At 46.5% G+C, this 19795-nt stretch overlaps 1 protein-coding gene across 1 annotated transcript in view; it reads left to right on the top strand.

Annotated features, from left to right (window-relative positions):
• The first annotated feature begins 9745 nt into the window (after positions 1–9745).
• The window catches only part of Crybg1 (crystallin beta-gamma domain containing 1), a 53996-nt gene continuing 43946 nt past the window's right edge, over positions 9746–19795 (top strand). Inside the window, exons 1-2 of the mRNA XM_005073209.4 lie at positions 9746–11203; positions 16270–18583. Coding sequence (XP_005073266.1) covers positions 10548–11203; positions 16270–18583 — 2970 coding nt within the window. The 5' untranslated portion in view covers positions 9746–10547. The remainder of the gene's footprint in view (positions 11204–16269; positions 18584–19795) is intronic.

Consider the following 19795-nt stretch of genomic DNA (forward strand, 5'->3'; position numbering starts at 1 on the left):
GGAATTTTATGTTAGAGTCTCACCTATATCTATTTCAATTGACATCATATTTATGTTGCTGGGTGTGGTCCACATACACACACCATTAAATGCATTTCTAGCATTTAAGAGGGAGGGAGGCCTCAGCTTCCCAAATAGGTTACATAGTGAACTCCACCAGATCATCCTGGGCCACAGTGGTAGTGCCTGCCATAAAACAAACAAATAAAATAAAAGGAGAACAAAACCGAACCGTTGCACTTATGAACTCATCCATAGATGGTGGATGGCTGACGGGGTTGCCTCTCTTGCTGTGGAGTATTCTATTTTATAAATGCTTCACTGTTCATTGATTCATCTGGCTACTGAGAGACCCTGGCCTGCTTTTGATCGGAAATTATTAACAAGAACTACTGCTGTGATAGTCCCTGTGCCAGCATCCAGGAACAGCACACACAGACTTCTCAAGGGTGACTGTTCTCACAGCAAGGTCTTGGGGTCTTTGGGAATTCCTGAGGTATTTCGGGGAACTTGTCGATGTCAAAATGTTTATGTAATCCTGTTAAATATCATTTGCCTTTTTCACACCTCTGCCCTAATGAGTGTAGAGTGGGGGTCCAACCAGAGGCAACATAATACTCAATGGTGCCTTGTTCTAATGGCCAAAGGATGCCCTGTGTATTGGTGGACAACAGCTTCCTCCTCCTCCTCCTCCTCCTCCTCCTCCTCCTCCTCCTCCTCCTCCTCCTCCTCCTCCTTCCCTTTCTTCTTCTTTGGTGTAGCCCCAGCTTACCTTGAACTCAGTAGGTATACCAGGATAGTCTTGAACTCAGAGATCTGCTTGCCTTTATCTCCTGAGTGCTAGCCAACACACCTGGCTCTGTCTGAATTTCTAACCTAACCGTTGCTAGATATAATCTACATAAAGAAGGCTCCTGTGTTCTTTAATTTCTAAGACTGTCAAGGGATTCTAAAACCAAATGTTGAGGACTTATGTCCTAGAGAGTATAGGAGGGGCAGAAGTGATCCATGAGGAATGCTGAGCTTTCCTCCGTTATCAGCAGTTTTCTCTGTGGCCTCCAGCGTGTGGGAGTTCCTGTTTCCGGCCCCTCCAGTATTGGGATTGCTCTGTTCTGGTTTTGTATCTTGTGCTTTGCCTGTTTGTTCCCTTGGTAGCTAATTAGAAATGTTTCCTGTGAAAATAATTCAAGATCTATGTACAGAGAAGCTGCAGCCCTCTCTGCATCCTGCAACACATTGACAGTAAATAAACCATGGTCCCCGGCAGCAGACCAGGCTGCAGTGTCACCATGGACCCAGGTAGCAGTGAAGGTTGCTAATATCAGCATGGCCTCAGCAGGAAAATGGTCCTTGGATACTAACATGGCTCCAGGCGGCTGCTCAGAACCCTGGCATCAGCGTAGTCTTCAACTACGCTGAATGGTATCAGAAGGCATGGACATCAACTCAGACCCTGGCAACTGCAGCAGCTCTGGCCCAGATGACCCCATAACCCCAGGTGGTGTGGCCCTGGTGGTGACATGGCCCTTGGGCTGGTATGGTATTATTTGCCTGTTGGGACTCCTTGCTGTTTGTCTGACTTTCCTTACAGAACATGAGCCCTATGAGGACAGGAACACAGTCATTTTAACTTCTAGGTCCCTGGTCTTTTATCAGTGGTTGGTGCCAATAAGAACCAAACGCACATTTGCTAGTCAGATGGACACAGCATTATCTCATTCTAGAAGCTTCTTACTCTCCAACCTAGCAAGAGACAGTGCAGTATATAATGGAGGCCAGCAGTAACTAGCCTCACTGCAGTGGTAGTCTCCTCTGATGATTTCCCCTAATCCTGGCTCTGAACTATTTGTCCTGTGGGTGTCTTAAGACCCGAATGAGGTGCTTGTAAAATACCTAACACTGTTCTGGGGAGAACAAGGAGATTGAGAAGGGGAAAGGCCCCAAAAGGCTTGGTCCTCAGCCTGGTGCCTTTGGGAGGTCAAGGGAGGATTACAGAGGTAGGATCTTGTAAAAGGTCTTGAGGTCACTGGGTGCATACCCTTGAAAGCTTTTGTCTTTCTCACCTAGCCATGAGGCCACTGGTTTTACTTTCTATGTGTTCCCTGACACAGTGCCTGGTCACATGTCAGAAAGTGACAGCCAGCTAATGACAGACTGGAACTTTCAAAACTGGGAGAAACAAAGAACCTTCTCTTTATGGGCCGATTAGCTCAGGTGTAATAACAAAAAACTGCTAGACTGGTAGCGTATGGCAAATTCCAGACCAGCCTGGGTCACAAAGCAATACCCTCCAAACAAGCAAACAAAAAGGCAAAGATGGAAACCATAAAAGAAATACTCATTAATGTTTGCGCAAGCATTCTTACCTACTGAGCCATCCCTCCCACTCCTAGACATGGATTTTCGAAAGGATAAATGTTTTGATGTCTTAGTATTTCCAAGATCTCTCCATGAAAGCATGCTGTTTTCTTTCCCTCCCTCCCTCCCTCCCTCCCTCCCTCCCTCCCTCCCTCCCTCCCTTCCTTCCTTTCTTCCCTCCCTCCCTTAGTTGGAAACCAAGGGCACTTCAGGGTGATTAAGCTTCAGACACATGGCCTCTTCCAAGTGTCTGTCTAAATCTGCAACCCAGAAGTTTGCATTTCTTTTCCCTTTTTCTTCCTCCCTCCCTCTTTCCTTCTCACTTCCTTCCCACTTCATTCCTTCCTTCCTTCCATCCCTCCTTCCTTCCTTCCTTTGTTCCTTTTCTTTTTTATGACACTAGGTCTCACTCTGCAATTGGAATTGGCCTGGAACTTAAGGTCTTCGTGCCTCAGCCTCCTGAGAGCTGGGGTGTCAGGTGTGGACCATTACCCTGAGCTGCTTTCTGTTTCGTTAGCTGAAAGTTATTAGCTGAGTGTGCTAGCACACACTTGTAATCTCACCACCCAGGAGTCTGAGGCAGGAGGAGTGTAAGCTTTGAGCCACCCTGGACTACACAGTAAGTTACTGTCAATTTGACTAGGACAGAATAGAATAGGAATGAGTTTGCTAAAAAGTCAGGAATTCTTGCTAGGAATTACAGGAAACTCAGGAATTTCACAGTTATGCTAATGCATATTATTGCATGAGTATTCTAGCATATATTAATTGGAAACGTAAACATTGTTTTCCATTTTCCAGAAATAAACATATTTTCTGCCACACTTAAAATGTGTTTAAACTAGCCAGGCGTTGGTGGCGCACGCCTTTAATCCCAGCACTCGGGAGGCAGAGGCAGGCGGATCTTTATGAGTTCGAGGCCAGCCTGGTCTACAGAGCGAGTTCCAGGACAGCCTCCAAGACAATACAGAGAAACTCTGTCTCGAAAAACCAAAAAAAAAAAAAGTGCTTAAACTGGTTTTAAGTTAGGATGTCTCAGAGGCAGCCTGAAGCCACAGTGCTGTGGTCTAAGGAGCCTGTCCTGTTTCTCTGTATGGCTGTCCCCTCCCTCCACCTCCTCCCAGCCCCTGTCTAGCGTGAGTACAGCTAAGCCAGGCTGGTCTTGCCTATGTTGTTCAGTCTGCTCACTGGGGTATTCCTAGGCTTCCTCATGTCCTTTGGAAATGGATTGCTGGCCTGGAAAACTAGTCCTTGCTCCCTTAGCTCTTAGATCCGGAGACCCCATTAGCCCTTACGGTGTTGTCATTATTCTTGATCTTTGGCAGAGTTGTCCAGACCATTGTTCTTAAAGTGTATAAAGAACACACCTTTTAATTCTGAGTCAATATGAAGAGAACTATGTGGACTGCTTTGTAGTGAGCACATTTCCATTTCCCAGCTTGGCTAAACTTTAATTGGAAACTATGGGTTAGCCATTTAATTATGTAGTCTGTACATGCACAGGTTAAGAAATTCTTGGGCTATAATGTCAAATTCCTGTGTCTTCTTTAGTCACACATTGTGCACAAGGGAGGAAAATCACCCAATTAGGATTACATATTTCCACTACAATGTAAATTAATTCATCCTGACAGTTATCTTTGTGAGAAAAAGAAAATATTAGCAAGACTGTTGAGTTTACGTTCTGGGTTATCTGGTACTTCTAATTAGGTACATGGTATTGGGGTTAGGGCTCCCAGCCCAGGAAACATGCTGACTTGGATAACTGAGGAACTCAATGAACAGTTATTACAAAGTGTAGAGAAGGTTGGAAACCAAGGGCACTTCAGGGTGATTAAGCTTCAGACACATGACCTCTTCCAAGTGTCTGTGTCTAAATCTGCAACCCAAAAGTTTGCAAATGTCTTTTGCGGGGAGTTCTGGGGATCAAATCCAGGATACTAATCATGCCAGACAAGAGCTCTATCATTGAGTTGCACCCCCATTTGGGATTCAGCCTTTTAAAAGAAACTCATCAGAAGAGTGAACCTTTAACTCTTTCTAAATGAAAGCCTTTATAATCGGTACCACCTCTATTTTGGATATCACTGAGTATGCAAATTAAAGAAAAGAGATATGGCTGGGCAGTGGTGGCAAACATCTCTAATCCCAGCACTCCGGAGGCAGAGGCAGGAGGATTTCTGCGAGTTCCAGGCCAGCCTGGTCTACAGGGTAAGTCTACAGCCAGGACTACACAGAAAAACCCTGTCTCAAAAACCAAAAACAAGCAAACAAAAGGATAGAGAGAGAAAGATTCTGCCACTCTTTTTAACAGAATAGCACAACTAATTTTTCACAATAGGATGTGGTTCTTGTTTGGCTTTCATGACATTATTAGAAAAAATACGGAGGAGTAAAAGAGTACATGTCACATGACAGTGAAGGAGTAGAAGAGACTCAGAAAATACAAGAGGAAAAAGTGGCAGAGATGGAAATGATATTGGAAGCAGTAACTAATATTAGAAAGAGCTGAGCAATCAATCCAGAAAACATTCCACTCAGGGAGCCTTTGAGGAGAGAAGACAGAGAGAAAGGCCTAACATGTTACAGATTGCACCATTTGAATTGGACTACAGATCAAAACAGTCACATGGAACAGCTCCATAAGCTTCTCCATCAGAGGTCTGCCTCCCACTGACCAGTTCGCAAGCATCTTGGGAGAAATCGCTATCACAGCTTAAATGGAATAACAGAGCATCTTTGTTCGAGATCAACTTTGGCAATACACTGAAACTCTACTTCAAAAAAAAAAAGAAAGAAAGAAAAAGAAAACAACAACAACAAAAACTCAACCAAACAAATAAACATAAACCCATTAAAACAAACAAAGGCCCTCATTCCAGAAATGGCTAAAATTATTAAGGATATATTCTGAGAACGGGACCTGGATTATATATATTAGAAAAAATTAAAATGAAAAATATCAGTACTTAATAAGTCTAGTTAGTGACCATTTCATTGCTTTGCATTATCTGTGTACGTTTAGATTGGGTCACATACATTAGCACAAGGAACACAGGAAGGAAGACAACATGATGAGTGATGGTTTAAGTGTCTAAGCCAAAGCCAGTCCTGTAGTGTATAAGATCTAGATCTGGATCCTCCCTGGATGGAATTTCCTGTCTCTGACTCTGTACTGAGATATGGTCAGCTCTATACTTAGTGTGGGGAAATGCAATTTTAATTGTAACTCTGAGGTGTATCAAGTACTAGGCTAGCCATGGCTACATAGTGATACCCAGTGTCAAAACCAAACCCAAACAGCAATCTAAAGGGTAAAATATCTTTCTTGTTTTTGCTTTTGTGGTGTGTGTGTGTGTGTGTGTGTATGTATGTATGTGTATTTGTATGTGTATGTGTATATGTGTTTCCCCAACAAAGAACACTGAGGTTTTCTACCCAACTGCAGAGAATTTTTCTCTCTCCATGCCCTGCTCTCTATCTCTGTCCTTTAGTTAGCTGTCACATGGTTCTGAGATAATAATCGACAGGATCTTATTTACCCAAGGCTGGCCTCAAACTCCGTGTATAGTCAAGGATGAGCTTGAACTCCTGATCTTTCTGCCTATACTTCCAGAGTGCTGGGATAACTGGCATGCACCACTATGCCCACTGTATATGGCAGTGCTGGGAGTGGGATCCAGTGTTCCATGCATGCTGGGCAAGCTGAGTAACTTCCTTAGCCCTAGGTATTTCTTACTCTACTGGAGGAATTTTTTTTTGCTTTTGATTGTTGAAGACTAGAGTAGCTTAAGCCTGTATTTTGGAGGGCAGTATAGCTCAAAGGCTCCCTCTATACAGGGCCCTGGATTCAATTCCAGTGGGGAAAAATAAGCAAATAAAACTTTTTTAATTTCTCTATTTTTAAAACCACACAGTAAAGCCTTAGATAGATTAGACAAATGACAGATGATAGATAGATTGAGATATATAATCTATTCAGAAAAGAAGAACAAAATGCCAAGAAAAAGAACAAATGCCAAGCCCAAAAGCATAGGCTCTGAGAACATCAAACCCTGGGAATATCCAGCACCAGGGCACCCCAGGATCACCCCTAGGTCCACAGGAGAGGAGAGTTGGGGCGGGCATACTTCAAGGGAGTATGGAGCATCCTGATAGGTCCCAGGACCTTCTTTGCAAACATTTTTCCTAGCAGGGCTAAGGGACAAGGTGCAGGGTCTGTGCCCACATACCTTAGGTTTAAGATTCTAAACCCTAAAGTTGCCTGGGTTTGGTTCTTCATCTGTCAGTCCTCCCCATGAGCACTGGACAGAAACAATCTCTGTCTGTAAAGAAATGTGTAACTTGATTAAGAAAGGAGGTACTTGGGGGCTAGAGAGATGACTCAGAGGTTAAGAGCACTGAGTGTTCTTCTAGAGGTCCTGAGCTCAAGTCCCAGCAACCACATGGTGGCTCACAACCACCTGTAATGAGATCTGATGCCTTCTTCTGGCTTGCATGGATACGTACAGGCAGAAAACTGTATACATAATAAATAAATAAATCTTTTTTTAAAAAAGAAGAAGAAGAAAGGAGGTGTTCTCAAAGACTGAGGACTTCCCTTGAACCGAATGAATGGGCTCCACACTCCCCATCCAGTAAAAACTGAACTGTGCACTTGACACAAACCATGTGTCCTTTACTTCCCAGGGGAAAGCTTTACTTTAAAACAACTTTATTAAGATATAACTTACATATACAAGTCAGGACAAACTCGTCTTCATATTTATCTCCTTATATTCTTTTGAGATTCCTGCGCTAGGTCAGCAGGCTACTTTCTCACCTCTAGTTAGCATAATGCTTCTGAGAGTCATTCACATCTTCGCTTGTCAAAAGCTTGTCTTTTTATCATTGAGTGCTAATGTGTTTCGTAGATGTATCACCATTGTTTATCCATTCACCACTTGATGTAGAGTTTGGGCTCTTCTGAAAGAGTTGTAATAAAAGTACTAGTATAAGCAAACCAAAACTATGAAATTCTCGAAAATTCAACAGCACTGTTCCCAAAAGTAAAAATAGGGTGTTTCTCTGGGGTATCAGAGATCAAAGAGTTGATAATCAAGTTGAAGAGCAAGCCACTGGCTTTATAAAAAGCAACTACAACTAAGATCTAGGGTTTGGGGCGGGGACACTTGCAGAAAATAGAGGGCTGCTGACCAGGCATCTTCTCAGCATGGGAAAGATGGATTGCAACATCACTGGTAGGACAGAATGATATATACACTCGTTGTTTAATTTTGACAGGGACTGGAACTGAGCCAATAGACTCAAGCCTGTTTTCCTGTCTACTTCTTCAGGGTATGCTTGATGGCCCGTCCAGGCACAGAAACAAAGGACTCTATTTTCAGACTCAGAAGGACTTTCCAGCTATGAGGCTTTGGAAAGGGCTGTTGGAAAGATGAGTGTGTAAATCACTTTGTGTCTAGTACCTAAGCAGATCTCAGTGGGGAGGTATTATACTTGGAAATCGTGTTTAAGAAAAAAAAATAGTTTCTTTAGGATGCCAAAATGCCTTATGTAGTTTGTAAGCCATATCCATTTCTTCCTCTATTATTTTCATAAGCACCATAGAACTGAACTAAGCTAAATCTGGGTAGATTTTAGAAGCATATCCCGTCAGTCCCGAGAGCTCTGGGTGCCTTCCTGTATCTGTGCCTCTGTTGCAGCTCTGATGAACCGTCTCTCCTCCTCAGCGCCTCCCCTGGAGTCCTGACTGTGGTCTGGGTCCAGGGGGTCTGGAGTTTTTATCTGGGGCCACTCGGGTTCACGGGTTCCCTCTACACCTGAGGGTCCTCTGTAATAGACTAGATGGGGCACTGGTTGGAACTGGAGGGCATGGGTTTGAATTCTGACTTTATCGCCCTTGGCCCCAGTACATTTTGCGTTGGTCCCAGCCTTTGGACATCTTTTCCCCATCTACTGTAGGTAACACACTTCCTCAGTAGACAGCAACCGGGTTACACGACATAACGCTGCCAGACTGTCTCAACAGATTCGTGTTGACTCTTGATCGCATGCACGTATTACCCAGGTTTTTTACACTTCCGGCAATCCCCGAACTCCCTTGGCTGCTTTTGTAGCGCAGAAGAAATGATCTCCCTCAGTGGAGAATCAGTACCATCCTGAACTAACGCTCACCCTGTAGCAAAGAAAGGTGGGGCTCTCACCTGGGATCTTAGTTTATGGTTTGGCTCTTAAGGGACTGTCCTTAGGTAGGGAATTGTGGTGAGTTGACCCTGTACACAAGCTACCTGGGAGCCAAGAGCGGCTCTCGGCTACCTCCCCTTTCCAGCCCCACAACCCCCTCTGCGGGGCTAGCTTGCAGCTTTCATCCATTTGCAACTCCCGGTGCGGGTTGTAGCTCCCCAGGCTGTGTCAGCTCGGCTGGCTTTCCACGTTCCTCCCTCCGTGGGCGGTGCCCGCTGCCTGCCCCTCCCCTTCAGCCCGGTACACAGACTCCCAGGTGAAGCCTCGGGTTGAGCTGGGAAGAGGCGGGACAGCGCTCTGCGGCCCGCGCGGTTTAAACGCAAAGCACGCGGGCCCCATTGGGTGAGCGTCCCGCAGGGCGGAGCCAGGTGCTGCATTCCTGCACCTTTGCTTAAAGGTAAGCCAGGTGTTTCCTGTTGTTTTCCATTGTGTCACTTCCAATCCACCCCTCCCAAAAAGAAAGGGGGATGTTTCTGTAAAAATTCCTCCCTCAGATATTTGGGGGTGAACCGCGGGCCCCGAAGTCGTGCCTGGCTCCTTAAATTTGCATTTTTATTAAGGAAGAAGATAAAAAGCAGAAGCCCTTGAGAGCTGGGAATTGTTTACTGTATACATGTGATATTTGAACTTTTCGGATTAAAAACATTTGTAATAGAATACTATTCTAAGTAATGTAGCTTCGAAAATGTGTTAAGAAATTTAGGGCAGGAGAGATGGCTCACCTGTTAAAGGCTAGGCTCACAACCAAAAGTACAAGAAAAAGAAATTTAGTCATGCTAAATTTAGCCATGTGGTGGTACATGCACGCCTTTAACTCCAGCATCTAGTGGGCAGAAGCAGGCGGGTCTTTGTGAGTTCAAGGCCAACCTGCTCTATATGATTTCTAGGACAGCCAGAACTACATAGTGAGACACTGTGCGCGCGTGTGTGTGTACATATGTGTGTATATATAGTTAGTTAGAATATAATAAAGACCAGACGCCTGTGTGCCACCACACCTGGCTGGCTCTATCTTTTCATTTTCAGTTACACCTGATCCATTGCCAAATTGGTTCCCAGCAGTTTTGTAACATACCAAAGGGGAACGAAACGGATTCTCATGTTTTCTCTCCCCGTCTCCTTTTATTTTCCAGTCCAGAGCACAACCACCAGAAGACACCAGAAGGAAGCCAGTGTTGGGGAAACTTGGCACTCTTTTTACGGCTGGAAGGAGAAGGAACAGCAGGAACGGGTTAGAGAGTCCCACCAACTCAAATACCAAATCGGTCCCTGCTAAACTCTCTGAAACAGAGAGTGAGAAAACTAAGGCTCAGGGTAGTCAACCAAAGCCAACCAATGCGGGCTCCGGGCAGGTGGCAGGCCAGCCAGCAGAAAGCTTTGTTCAGACAACCCCCTGCGACGTCGAACTGTCACCTTGCTCCAGCAGCAGTGTAGGGGTTGTGCAGCAGAGCCACGACAGTGATTCAGTCCAATTAGAACCTCTGCAGGCAGAGGGAGAAACTTTCCCAAATGCCACCACCGCTGCCAAGGAGCCGCATTCCTCACCGGGGAATTGCTCGGGGCAGGAGAGCGCAGAGACGCCCGCCCGCAGTCCGGGGGAGGACGCGTTGCCAGGCGCTGCTGGCCTCCAACCAGAGACAGCGAGGGGTGTGTCGGGGTCGCCACCTGAGGAGCGCCTCGTGGGAGGACTTGGAGAGGCCCCCGCCAGAGCCCCTGGCGTGGGTGCCGAAGTGGGCTCTCTGGGGGCCCCCGGGGACGCGGTTGCTCCAGGTGACCCTCCCTCCCTGAGCGCAGAGACCAGCCGCACAGCCCTCTCCGTCGACCGCGCGCAACCCTCCAAGGTGCTAACTTTGGACATCTACTTGAGCAAGACTGAGGTGGCGCAGGTGGACGAGCCGGGCCCTATAGCTCCGGGGACAGACGATTGCGACGATTCGGACGACATGGAGAGGAGGTCAAGCGGCCGCCGGTCGGGCCGGCGGAGGAAGTCGCAAAAGTCCACCGAATCCCCAGGCGCGGACGCCGCGGCGCCTGAGAGCGCGGTCAAGGACGACGCGGTGTTCAACGACGAGGTGGCGCCAGACGCGGCCGCTGAGAACGGCCCGGCGGAAGGGAAAGTGAAATCCGCACTCGCGACTCCCGACGCGGGCGCAGCCTCCGCCGCCAGTCCGGAGCCCAAACCCAGCGCCGGCCCCCGGGGACAGCTCCGAGGGGAGCCGGACCGCGGCAAGCAGCTGACCCCCGCCTCGTCGCCCACCAAGCGGAGGGGTCGCAGCCGCGTCCCCGAGGCGGTGCCCAGCAGCGGCCCGCGCGCTCCCGCCAAGGAGTCTCCACCCAAGAGGGCGCCAGCCGCGGCGGACGGCGGGGAGGAGGCGGGCCGCGTCGTCCCGCGCGAGCTCACGGTCCGGAGCAGCTCGCTGCTGCCCGAGATCAAGCCGGAGCACAAGAGGGGCCCGCTGCCCCACCACTTCGACGGCCGGGGCGACGGGGGCCGCAGCCGAGAGTCGGCCAGGGGAGCAGGAGCGTCGGACGCCGAAGGCCTGAAGCCCAGGAACCATTTCGGTGTGGGCAGGTCCACTGTGACCACTAAAGTGACCCTGTAAGTAGCTGCGGTGTCGGTCTGTGCAGGGGGCTGGCTGCTCAGGGTTGTACGACTGTCTGTAGCCCATATTTTTTTTCCTGTTGAAAACTTCAAAGAGAGAAGGATCTGTTTGCAGAGCTAAGGGTTAGAGTATGACACATTTTTGGCAGCCTCCACTGTTAATTCCTGCTTTAATTTAAGATTTAAAATGAATGCAAAAACAAGATATACCTTGAGGCGCGGTGTTTATATAAACAGAAATGATAAGACTTAACCGCTTGATTTAGCTAATTATATTCTTTATCCAAAGTGTACAGGGAGCCAGCAGTATTTTGAGTGTGACCTAGTGGCTTTGACAAGGGAGACTTTTTGAGAACGTTTAATGAAGTTAGTACATTGTTGTCCAAAGTAAGCTGAAAGGAAGGCTCTAATAATTCCGCCTTCTGTGATCTAGGGAGCCTGATGGTATTTTTGTTTCTGGGCTGGAAATAACTTTTCTGTTATTGAGATGATCGCTGTTATTTCTGAAAACTGCCTAAGTGAAAGGACGCAAACAACCAACTGTATCTGTGCTCTCTTAAGTTTAGCAATTTCGAAAGTATTTATTGAGTGCCCTTTGTGCTGTGTGCCATGGGGGGCCATGACTCACACCTGTGATTCAGTCTGTTGTCCTCAACGTTTATGCCTCCCTTGTGGCAGCAAGAAGCCCACAAATCAAAGATGGTCCAAGTGTATTTTGCTATCTTAAGGGTTCTGGAAGTACAGGAGCCCCAGCTGTGGCTTGATGGTCACTGATTTGTGCGGCTAGGACAAGACAGGGAGGGCGCTCTATGGAACTGATCGCCCCCAGCAGGTGAAAATTATTGAGTGTTCAAATTTTCCTACGTTGATTCACACATTGATCAAAAAGACCAGTCATTTGCTGCCTTGCCGTTTTGAACTGAACGGTTTCATTCTATTGGACTTCTTAAAATTGAAAGAGGTCTGTTTGGAAGCCAGCAGGGAAATGTACTTAATGAATAACGTTGAACTACCTCACCAGCTGGCAGCCTGGAGACCTTTGACATAATGAGCTGTTTATTCTGTAACGGTAGCGTCAGGAAAGTAACCTGCTTGAATGATGCCCATTATTTGTGGAAGACCAGTGTGAGGGAACACAGAAACCTGCTAAGTCTGGCTGAGAGAAGCGGCAGGACGCTCCACCTGTCATCCAATCAGAAGACAGCAGTGGAAAAACCAGAAAAGTTACACTGAAAACAAGTTCAGGAAGGGATCTGACAATGGAACTCTTCTCTGGGTCTTCCTCCTACCAAAACTGAGCCATGTGTCTTTTTTCTCACCACTGATTATTTTTGTTTTTCTTTGTCACTCATGTTATTTAAATTTGTTTCATGCCTTACATTGATGAACGGCAAATTATTGGAGTGGAAAATTTTATCTAGTTCTTCTTTGGCCTGACAGGGGCTTTCAGACCCTTTAGTCCTGTTATGGCTGTATATTAGGCAAAGATATTGACAGACTGTGATTAGGTTCTTTGATGGGCTCACCGTATAGCCCAGGGTGGCTCCAAGATCATCACGTAGCCCAGGTTGGCCTGGAACTCAAGGCCTTTCTGCTACTTTACAGAACTACAGATGTAAACCTGGCTTGGGGGGTGGAGGTGGGGTGTCTGATCAAAGAGCTAAAAAAAAAAAGCCTATCACCTGAAAAATGATGACTGAATTCTTCATTCCTTTTATAGTTCATTGGCCCTTTGGACTCCCTCTCACGTCATAATGAAAGCATTACAACACGAATTATAGGAGCCTTCCTTTTAATCAGCCCCAGCTGGGTTAATTGCACTGACTCTTGGTAGCACAGCTTAATGGTAGAGAGCTTGAGTTGTAAAAGATGCTTTGATCCGGTGTAAATCTTTAATAAGCAGACATGCTTCCTACCCTCCAGGAGCCATGGGCTTACCTGTAGTGCTTCCTGTTGGCATCCCAGATGTACTTTGATGTCCCCTGCTGTACACCTTTTTGTGCTGACTGGACACATTTATATATATATATATATATATATATATATATATATATATATATATCTTTATTCCAGGGATGTCACCTTTACTCATTAATTAACACAGCACTTGAGAAACATGTGTTTCTTCAGTCCTGAAGCTTGCTTTTCTGTTTTTATTTTTTTGAGACAGGGTCTCATGTAGCCTAAGCTGGCCTCCAACTCACTCTGGTTGCCAAGGGTGACCTTGGACTTGTGATTCTCCTGCCTCCAGATTACAGGCAGTGGCCACCAAGTCTGGCTTTTATTTGCCTCTTAAGCTTAAGATGTGAGCTGGCAATAAGAAAGTCTGGGCATTATGAAGATAACAGGGAACGCAGTGCCAGGAGAAATTTATGAGCATATGTCAACTCAGATATCTAACCTGGGCTTCTCGTTTTATCCCTCTGGGGGCTCAGCAGGTCCCACCTTCTTGGGGGCTGTGAGGTGTGTAACACCAATCTGTAGAGCTTGGGATTTCCTTGTCTGATAAACCTGATAGCACACCGAACTCTTACCCCCCTCACCCCGTGTATTCCCCAATCTTCCCCAAGTTCACTACCTACCCCTACCCCCACCCCAGTGATACTATGGAAAGCAGCTGAGGGATTACTCAGGTCTGTCTTCTCTGACCCCTAATGGGGAAGCAGGGTAACATGGAATAATGTGTCCGGGACAAAGCGCCTGCCTCAGATGGAGGGCCTGTCACTAGCTATATGACTTCAGGAGAGTCCTTTCCTTTCTCTGTACCTCAGTTTTCTTGACTTGGAACAGAACATACAAGCTGTACACGGGTTAAACCAAATGATGTAACTGTCAAGTGCCTGGAGAGCCGTGGTTTTCTTTTACTACAAGCCCCTTTGACTGCCCCAGGAACACTTACATAGAGTGCGTCATAAAATAGAAAAGTGGGAATGATCTTGACTGAAAGCTTCTATGGGGACCCTCCCGGTCCTACAGCCTCTCTTAGCCCTAGTGTAACCCCTTAGGGGAGGTCCAAAAATTCCCTTAACCATTAGTTTTGGGTGAAATAAAAATAACTGTGCTCCAAACCATGTAGGTGTTTAGTGTTACCTTTTAAGTTACAGATACAAAACAGAATAGGCCAGAGATATAAAATAATTTGGCTAAGTCCTTATGGATATTGGCGTGAGAGCCAGGGCTGTGGCCAGGGCCTGCAAATGCCAAGAGAACACATTCGGTTCTGTGAAAGAGCACACTGTGTCCATTCAAAGGCATTATTTCCCACAGCAAGTACTTAGACCTGAGAAATGTGAAGGAGAGGGCAACTGCCCGAGAGTAAACAAATTATGTTATAGCCATATGATGGCATCTTACACAAACATTTAAAAAAAGCTTTTTAAGGAAAAAAATCTCAAGGACTTGTCAGTTATGATGATAATTCATCCCTTTTCTTAGCAAGAGGCAAGCTGTCAAGCCCCATGAACACAGCAGTTTCCATTCTAGTAAAATATTTATGCATAGGAAGCCGTTGGGAATGAGGCAGAATGTTGACAGCAGGTTTATGAATGATTTAAAAACACTTTCCAGGTCTGGAGAGACAGCTTGGTGGGTACAGAGTAGGGACTTGAGTTCCAAGACCCATATAAAAGCTGGTCATGGGGGTGTGTCTGCAATCTCAACACTCCTATATCAAGGTAGAAGGTGAAGTCAAGAAAGGCCTGGTGACTTCCAGGCCTGATAGCATGGTGTGTGCAGTGGTGAACATCCAGAGGCTATGCCTCAACAAGACACAGATATGACACCCATGGTTGTCCTCTGAATTCGCACAGGCGTGCACGCGCGTGCGTGTGTGCGCGCGCGCACGCACACACACACACACATACACACACAGAAGGGGGGACAGAGAGAGAGAGAGGGGTAAAAATATTCACATATACTTTACAAATTTCAGTACACACACACACACAGGGGGGGTAAAATATACACATATACTTTACAAATTTCAGATATTGAACACACATACATCAGAAAAATTTTAAGGGGATGGATGGCAGAATGACAGAAACAAAATATCCTAAGAGGCAATACTAGGTGAATATGTTTTATACTCTACTTTTAAATTAGCTTTTTAACAGTAAGTTTGTAATTGTTTTTATTTTTTATTTTTTTTGGTTTTACGAGACAGGGTTTCTCTGTATTGTTTTGGAGGCTGTCAGTCCAGCCTGGCTTCAAACTCACAGAGATCCGCCTGCCTCTGCCTCCTGAGTGCTAGGATTAAAGCCACCACTGCCTGGCAATTGTTTTTATTTTTAAAATTTTAATTTTATGTGTATGGGTGCTTGGCCTACATGTGATTACATGCATGCAGTGCCCACAGAGACCAGGAAAGGATGTTGGATTTCCCCTGGAACTGGAGTTATAGTTGTTTTTGAGTTGCCATGTAGGTGCTGGGTATCAAACTCAGTTAAGAGCCAGTGCTCTTAACCACTGAACCATCACTTCTTTCCTCTCCACAAGATAATTTTTAAAAGGTTATCAGAAGGTTGGGCCTGGTGGCTCCTGCCTATAACCTAGCACTTGGGAGGTGGAGGCAGGAAGATGAAGAATTCAAGGTTGTCTTCAGCCAAACAGTGAGCTCCAGGCCTGCCTGAACCACATGGCACCTTGTCCCCCAAAACTAAAGGTGAATAAAACATTACAGTAGACAAAAATGCATAATTGATGTCTGGGAAACTCATCTACATATTGAAAATATGGGGATACATTAAATATTTAAATTTGTTGTAACGTTCCTTATACTTTATAGTATCTTTCAATCCAATTGACAATCATTGTGAATGTGTATTAATTAATTGCCAGTCACTGTGAATGCATGTTAATACTTGGTAAGTTAATAGTTTCTTAGATTTATAATCTCTTCTGTCGAATATACATCCTAATATTTGTAGGATTGTTTAAGAAGTTTCGTGGAAAAGCAAATATACACCTGGAGGATACGAAGAATGTAGTCTTTCGTGAGCTGGTTTACATGTTCACTTAACACCAGGCTGGCGGCTAACTCCCCCATTGCTTTTTTCTTGCAGTCCTGCTAGACCTAAAAATGTGGAACTAAATCTGAAAACCCCAAAGAACCCTGACAGTTTGGGCAATGAGCACAATCCGTTTAGCCAGCCAGTTCATAAAGGAAACACTGCCAACAAAATCTCCTTATTTGAAAACAAGCGGGCTAACAATAGCCCTAGACACCCCGACATCCGCAACACAAGGAACAATCCTCCCTCTAATAAGACATTTGTTGGGAGAGCTAAGCTAAACTTAGCCAAGAAAGCCAAAGAAATGGAGCAACCTGAAAAGAAAGCCTTATCAACCAGCCACCAGAATGGCCTGGTGACCAAGGAGGCATCCACAGATGCCAAAGGTTCGGAAGTCCCTAGCCCCAGAGAAGAGATTCTGCCAACCTCCAGGGGAGGGGGAGGAGAGCCCATGGAGGATCAGGTCCATTGCCCTGAGCCTAATCAAAGTGATAAGGCAGATGTGCAAACAGATGCTGCCTGTCGTGCACAGCCAGTGCCCACTGCTGGGATTCCTGCCGAGGACTCTGAGCTCTCAGGAGAGCTCCACCCAGAGGCTGCTGACAGCAAAAACCTTGTACTTGACAACATGAGTGATACTGCACAGGACATCCCCGCCATTCTTAATGCCAGAGAGTCTCCTCCAAAGCCACAGGGTGCATTTTCTGACTCACAGCCCGCATCTGGGTCATCTAGGGAGTCTTCTCTCCTGCCTCCTGCTCCCATTCCCGAGGATGCTTTTCAAGACGGCTGCGTTCAAGTTTCCGTACGCAGTTTTCCATGCCCGGATCTAAAAGTGTCTGAAAACCACAATGAATGTGATTTGCCAGTATCTCCTCCCACTGAGAAAGAGCCAGCCTCCAAACTTGGAGCGGGAGAAGCCAGCCCCACCTCATCCCCAGATCACAGCTCAGAAACTGTGGGGAATGAGTGTCCATCCAAGGTCCTCGTCCAGGTCCGGTCCTTTGTTCTTCCTGTGGAGAGCCCTCAGGATGTGAGCTCCCAGGTCATCTCAGAAAGCTCCGAAGTTAGAGAGGTGCAGCTGCCAAGTTGTCACAACAATGACCTTGAAGTAGTTTCTGTTGCTCCTTGTGCTCCCCAGCAGGAGGATGTACCTGGCACATCACCTGCGCACACCCATTGTACAGAAGAGCATGTGACACAGTCTCGCCCACACATCATACAGCCAGAACCCACAAAGGCTCTGCCTGTCCAGGCTCCAAGTCAGAGCAGCAGGACATCCTTGACAGCCGAGTTCAGCCCCATCCACTCTCCCAGCAGCAAACGTCATTCAGAAAGTCCCCAAAGGCCAGGACAAAATGGCACCAGTCAGAGTACCCCTACCAGTCTTTTGAACATTTCTGTTAGTAGTGACGATAGTGTCTTTGATTCTTCTTCTGATATGGAAAAATTCACTGAGATTATTAAAAATATGGACAGCACAGTATGCGTGCCCCAGAAAAAAAAGAAGGCCCGGATCCCAAACTCTCCAGCCCCTCACTTTGCCATGCCTCCGATTCACGAGGACAGTTTAGAAAAGGTGTTTGATCCCAGTGTGTTTACCGTCGGCCTGGGGAAGAAGAAGGAGAGCCAACCAGAAATGTCACCAGCCTTGTGTCTGACGCAGAATCATGACCCACTTTCCAAACTGAGAGCAAAGCGAGCATCCACTGAACAGAGTGTCCTCTTCAAGTCCTTGCATGCTAACACCAATGGGAAGAGTGAGCCTCAGACAGCCTCGGATGACAAAGAGAACAGGGGCATCACCAACTGTGGTGTGAAGAGATCAAGGCTAGAAAAAAGCACGCTTTTCTCCAGCATGCTCTCTTCTCTGCCACAAGACAAAATCTTTTCTCCCTCTGTGACGTCAGTCAACACCATGACCACATCTTTTAGCACTTCCCAGAACAGATCTGTATCTCAGTCTTCGTTGGTACAGCCCAGGAAGGAGGGTGACCCGCCCTGTGGCTCAGACAAAGACCAACCACATCTTGCACCGAACAACTCCTTAAAGGTCTTCAATTTCAACTCATCAGATACATCTCGTCTGGGTTTGAAAAGTCCAAGCCACATGGAGAAGTGCCCACAGAAAGAGGAGACTGGGGAAGATTTGAGGTCTCGGAGCAACCTACCCTTGCCAGATTGCAAACGTTCTGACTTACCCACACTGAAGAACAGTGATGACATGGAAAAGCCTGTCGAAAGTGTTCTCAAGTCAAACGTGCCGAACATGGGGGCCACTGACACGGATTTCTTGGGCCTTTTGAAACCCAACCGGTACGACCCAGGCCTTTCTTTTTCTGGAATGTCATTATCAGATTCTATGGTAAGTACCAACTGTTATTTAGTTGGGTGTTTCTAAACCTAGGAGGCAGGGAGATGCTCGGGCCATGCTTTACACGTGGTTGTGTGTGATAGCCTCCCATTTGCTCACCTTGTAGTTTTGTTTAGTTTTATTTTTGTTATTAGGGGGGTTTTGTTATTTTGTTTTTGAGACAGTGTTTCTTTGTATAGGCTGTCTTAGAACTCTCTCTGTAGACCGGGCTGGCTTCAAACTCACAGAGATCCACCTGCTTCTGCCTCCTGGTGCTGAGATTAAAGGCCTGTGCCACCACCATCTTCCCCGCCCCCCCTTTTTACCAAGTACTTTTAAATCTGTGTACAAGGAACTCAGAGACTCCACGGAAAAACAGACACCAAGATACCCCCACCCCTACCCCAAGACACTTGTGGTCCAGCGGGGAGAATAAGTTATGTGTTTCAGGCATTCTTGAACTTCTGTGCTGTGAAAAGTGTAGAGAAAAGTTCAGAGACCCAGAACCGTTTTCTTCTCTGTCAAAACACTCGCCTGTGCTATGTTTAGAGTTTTGAAGATGTGTGAAACAACTTCCTCTATTTGCCAAGGCCCCACCCTGCCAAAGCACCTCCCCTTCTCCTTCCTCCAGTGCTGCGGGGTTTCACTCATCCCTCCATAAGCATCAGTGTTCATCCCGGGGAGATGGGAAGTACCTAAATGGAACTTCAAGTTTGGAGCCTAAAGTTTGGTTTGCATGGGGCCTTTCCCTTGGTTCATAGAGGGAACTGCAAAATGCAACTTCGATTTTTTTTCTCTCTGTGATCTGGCTGCCTTTCTCTTTCTTTGCTGGCCCCAAAGAGGGAATTTAGGGCCCTTTTTGCCAAGCACACTGCTGCTGAGCCACTCAGGGGCCCAGGAGTTGTTTTCATGCTAATTTGTGCCCTTCTGCTTCCAAACCTGCTTTTTAAGCTAAGGGGGATTGTACATGGAACTTGCTTTGCAGTGGCCCAGCTGTGAGCCAGCTGCCAGGCAAGTGGAGGCATGACCACAGAAAAGACCTGGCACACTCCTACTGAGCAGGGCGCTGTAGAGGCAGTGAGTAGTGATGGCTTTTTCTGTAATCCCATCATGGACTGTGATTTTGGAGGCACTTGCAAAATAATATCGTTGGCTAGTTGTGTTGAAGCCTGTCTGCAATCATAGCATGCAGGAAGTTGGAAAGTTCAGAGGCCTGCCTGAACT

Source organism: Mesocricetus auratus, unplaced genomic scaffold (assembly GCF_017639785.1).
Source record: "Mesocricetus auratus isolate SY011 unplaced genomic scaffold, BCM_Maur_2.0 Super-Scaffold_100018, whole genome shotgun sequence".
NCBI lineage: Eukaryota > Metazoa > Chordata > Mammalia > Rodentia > Cricetidae > Mesocricetus > Mesocricetus auratus.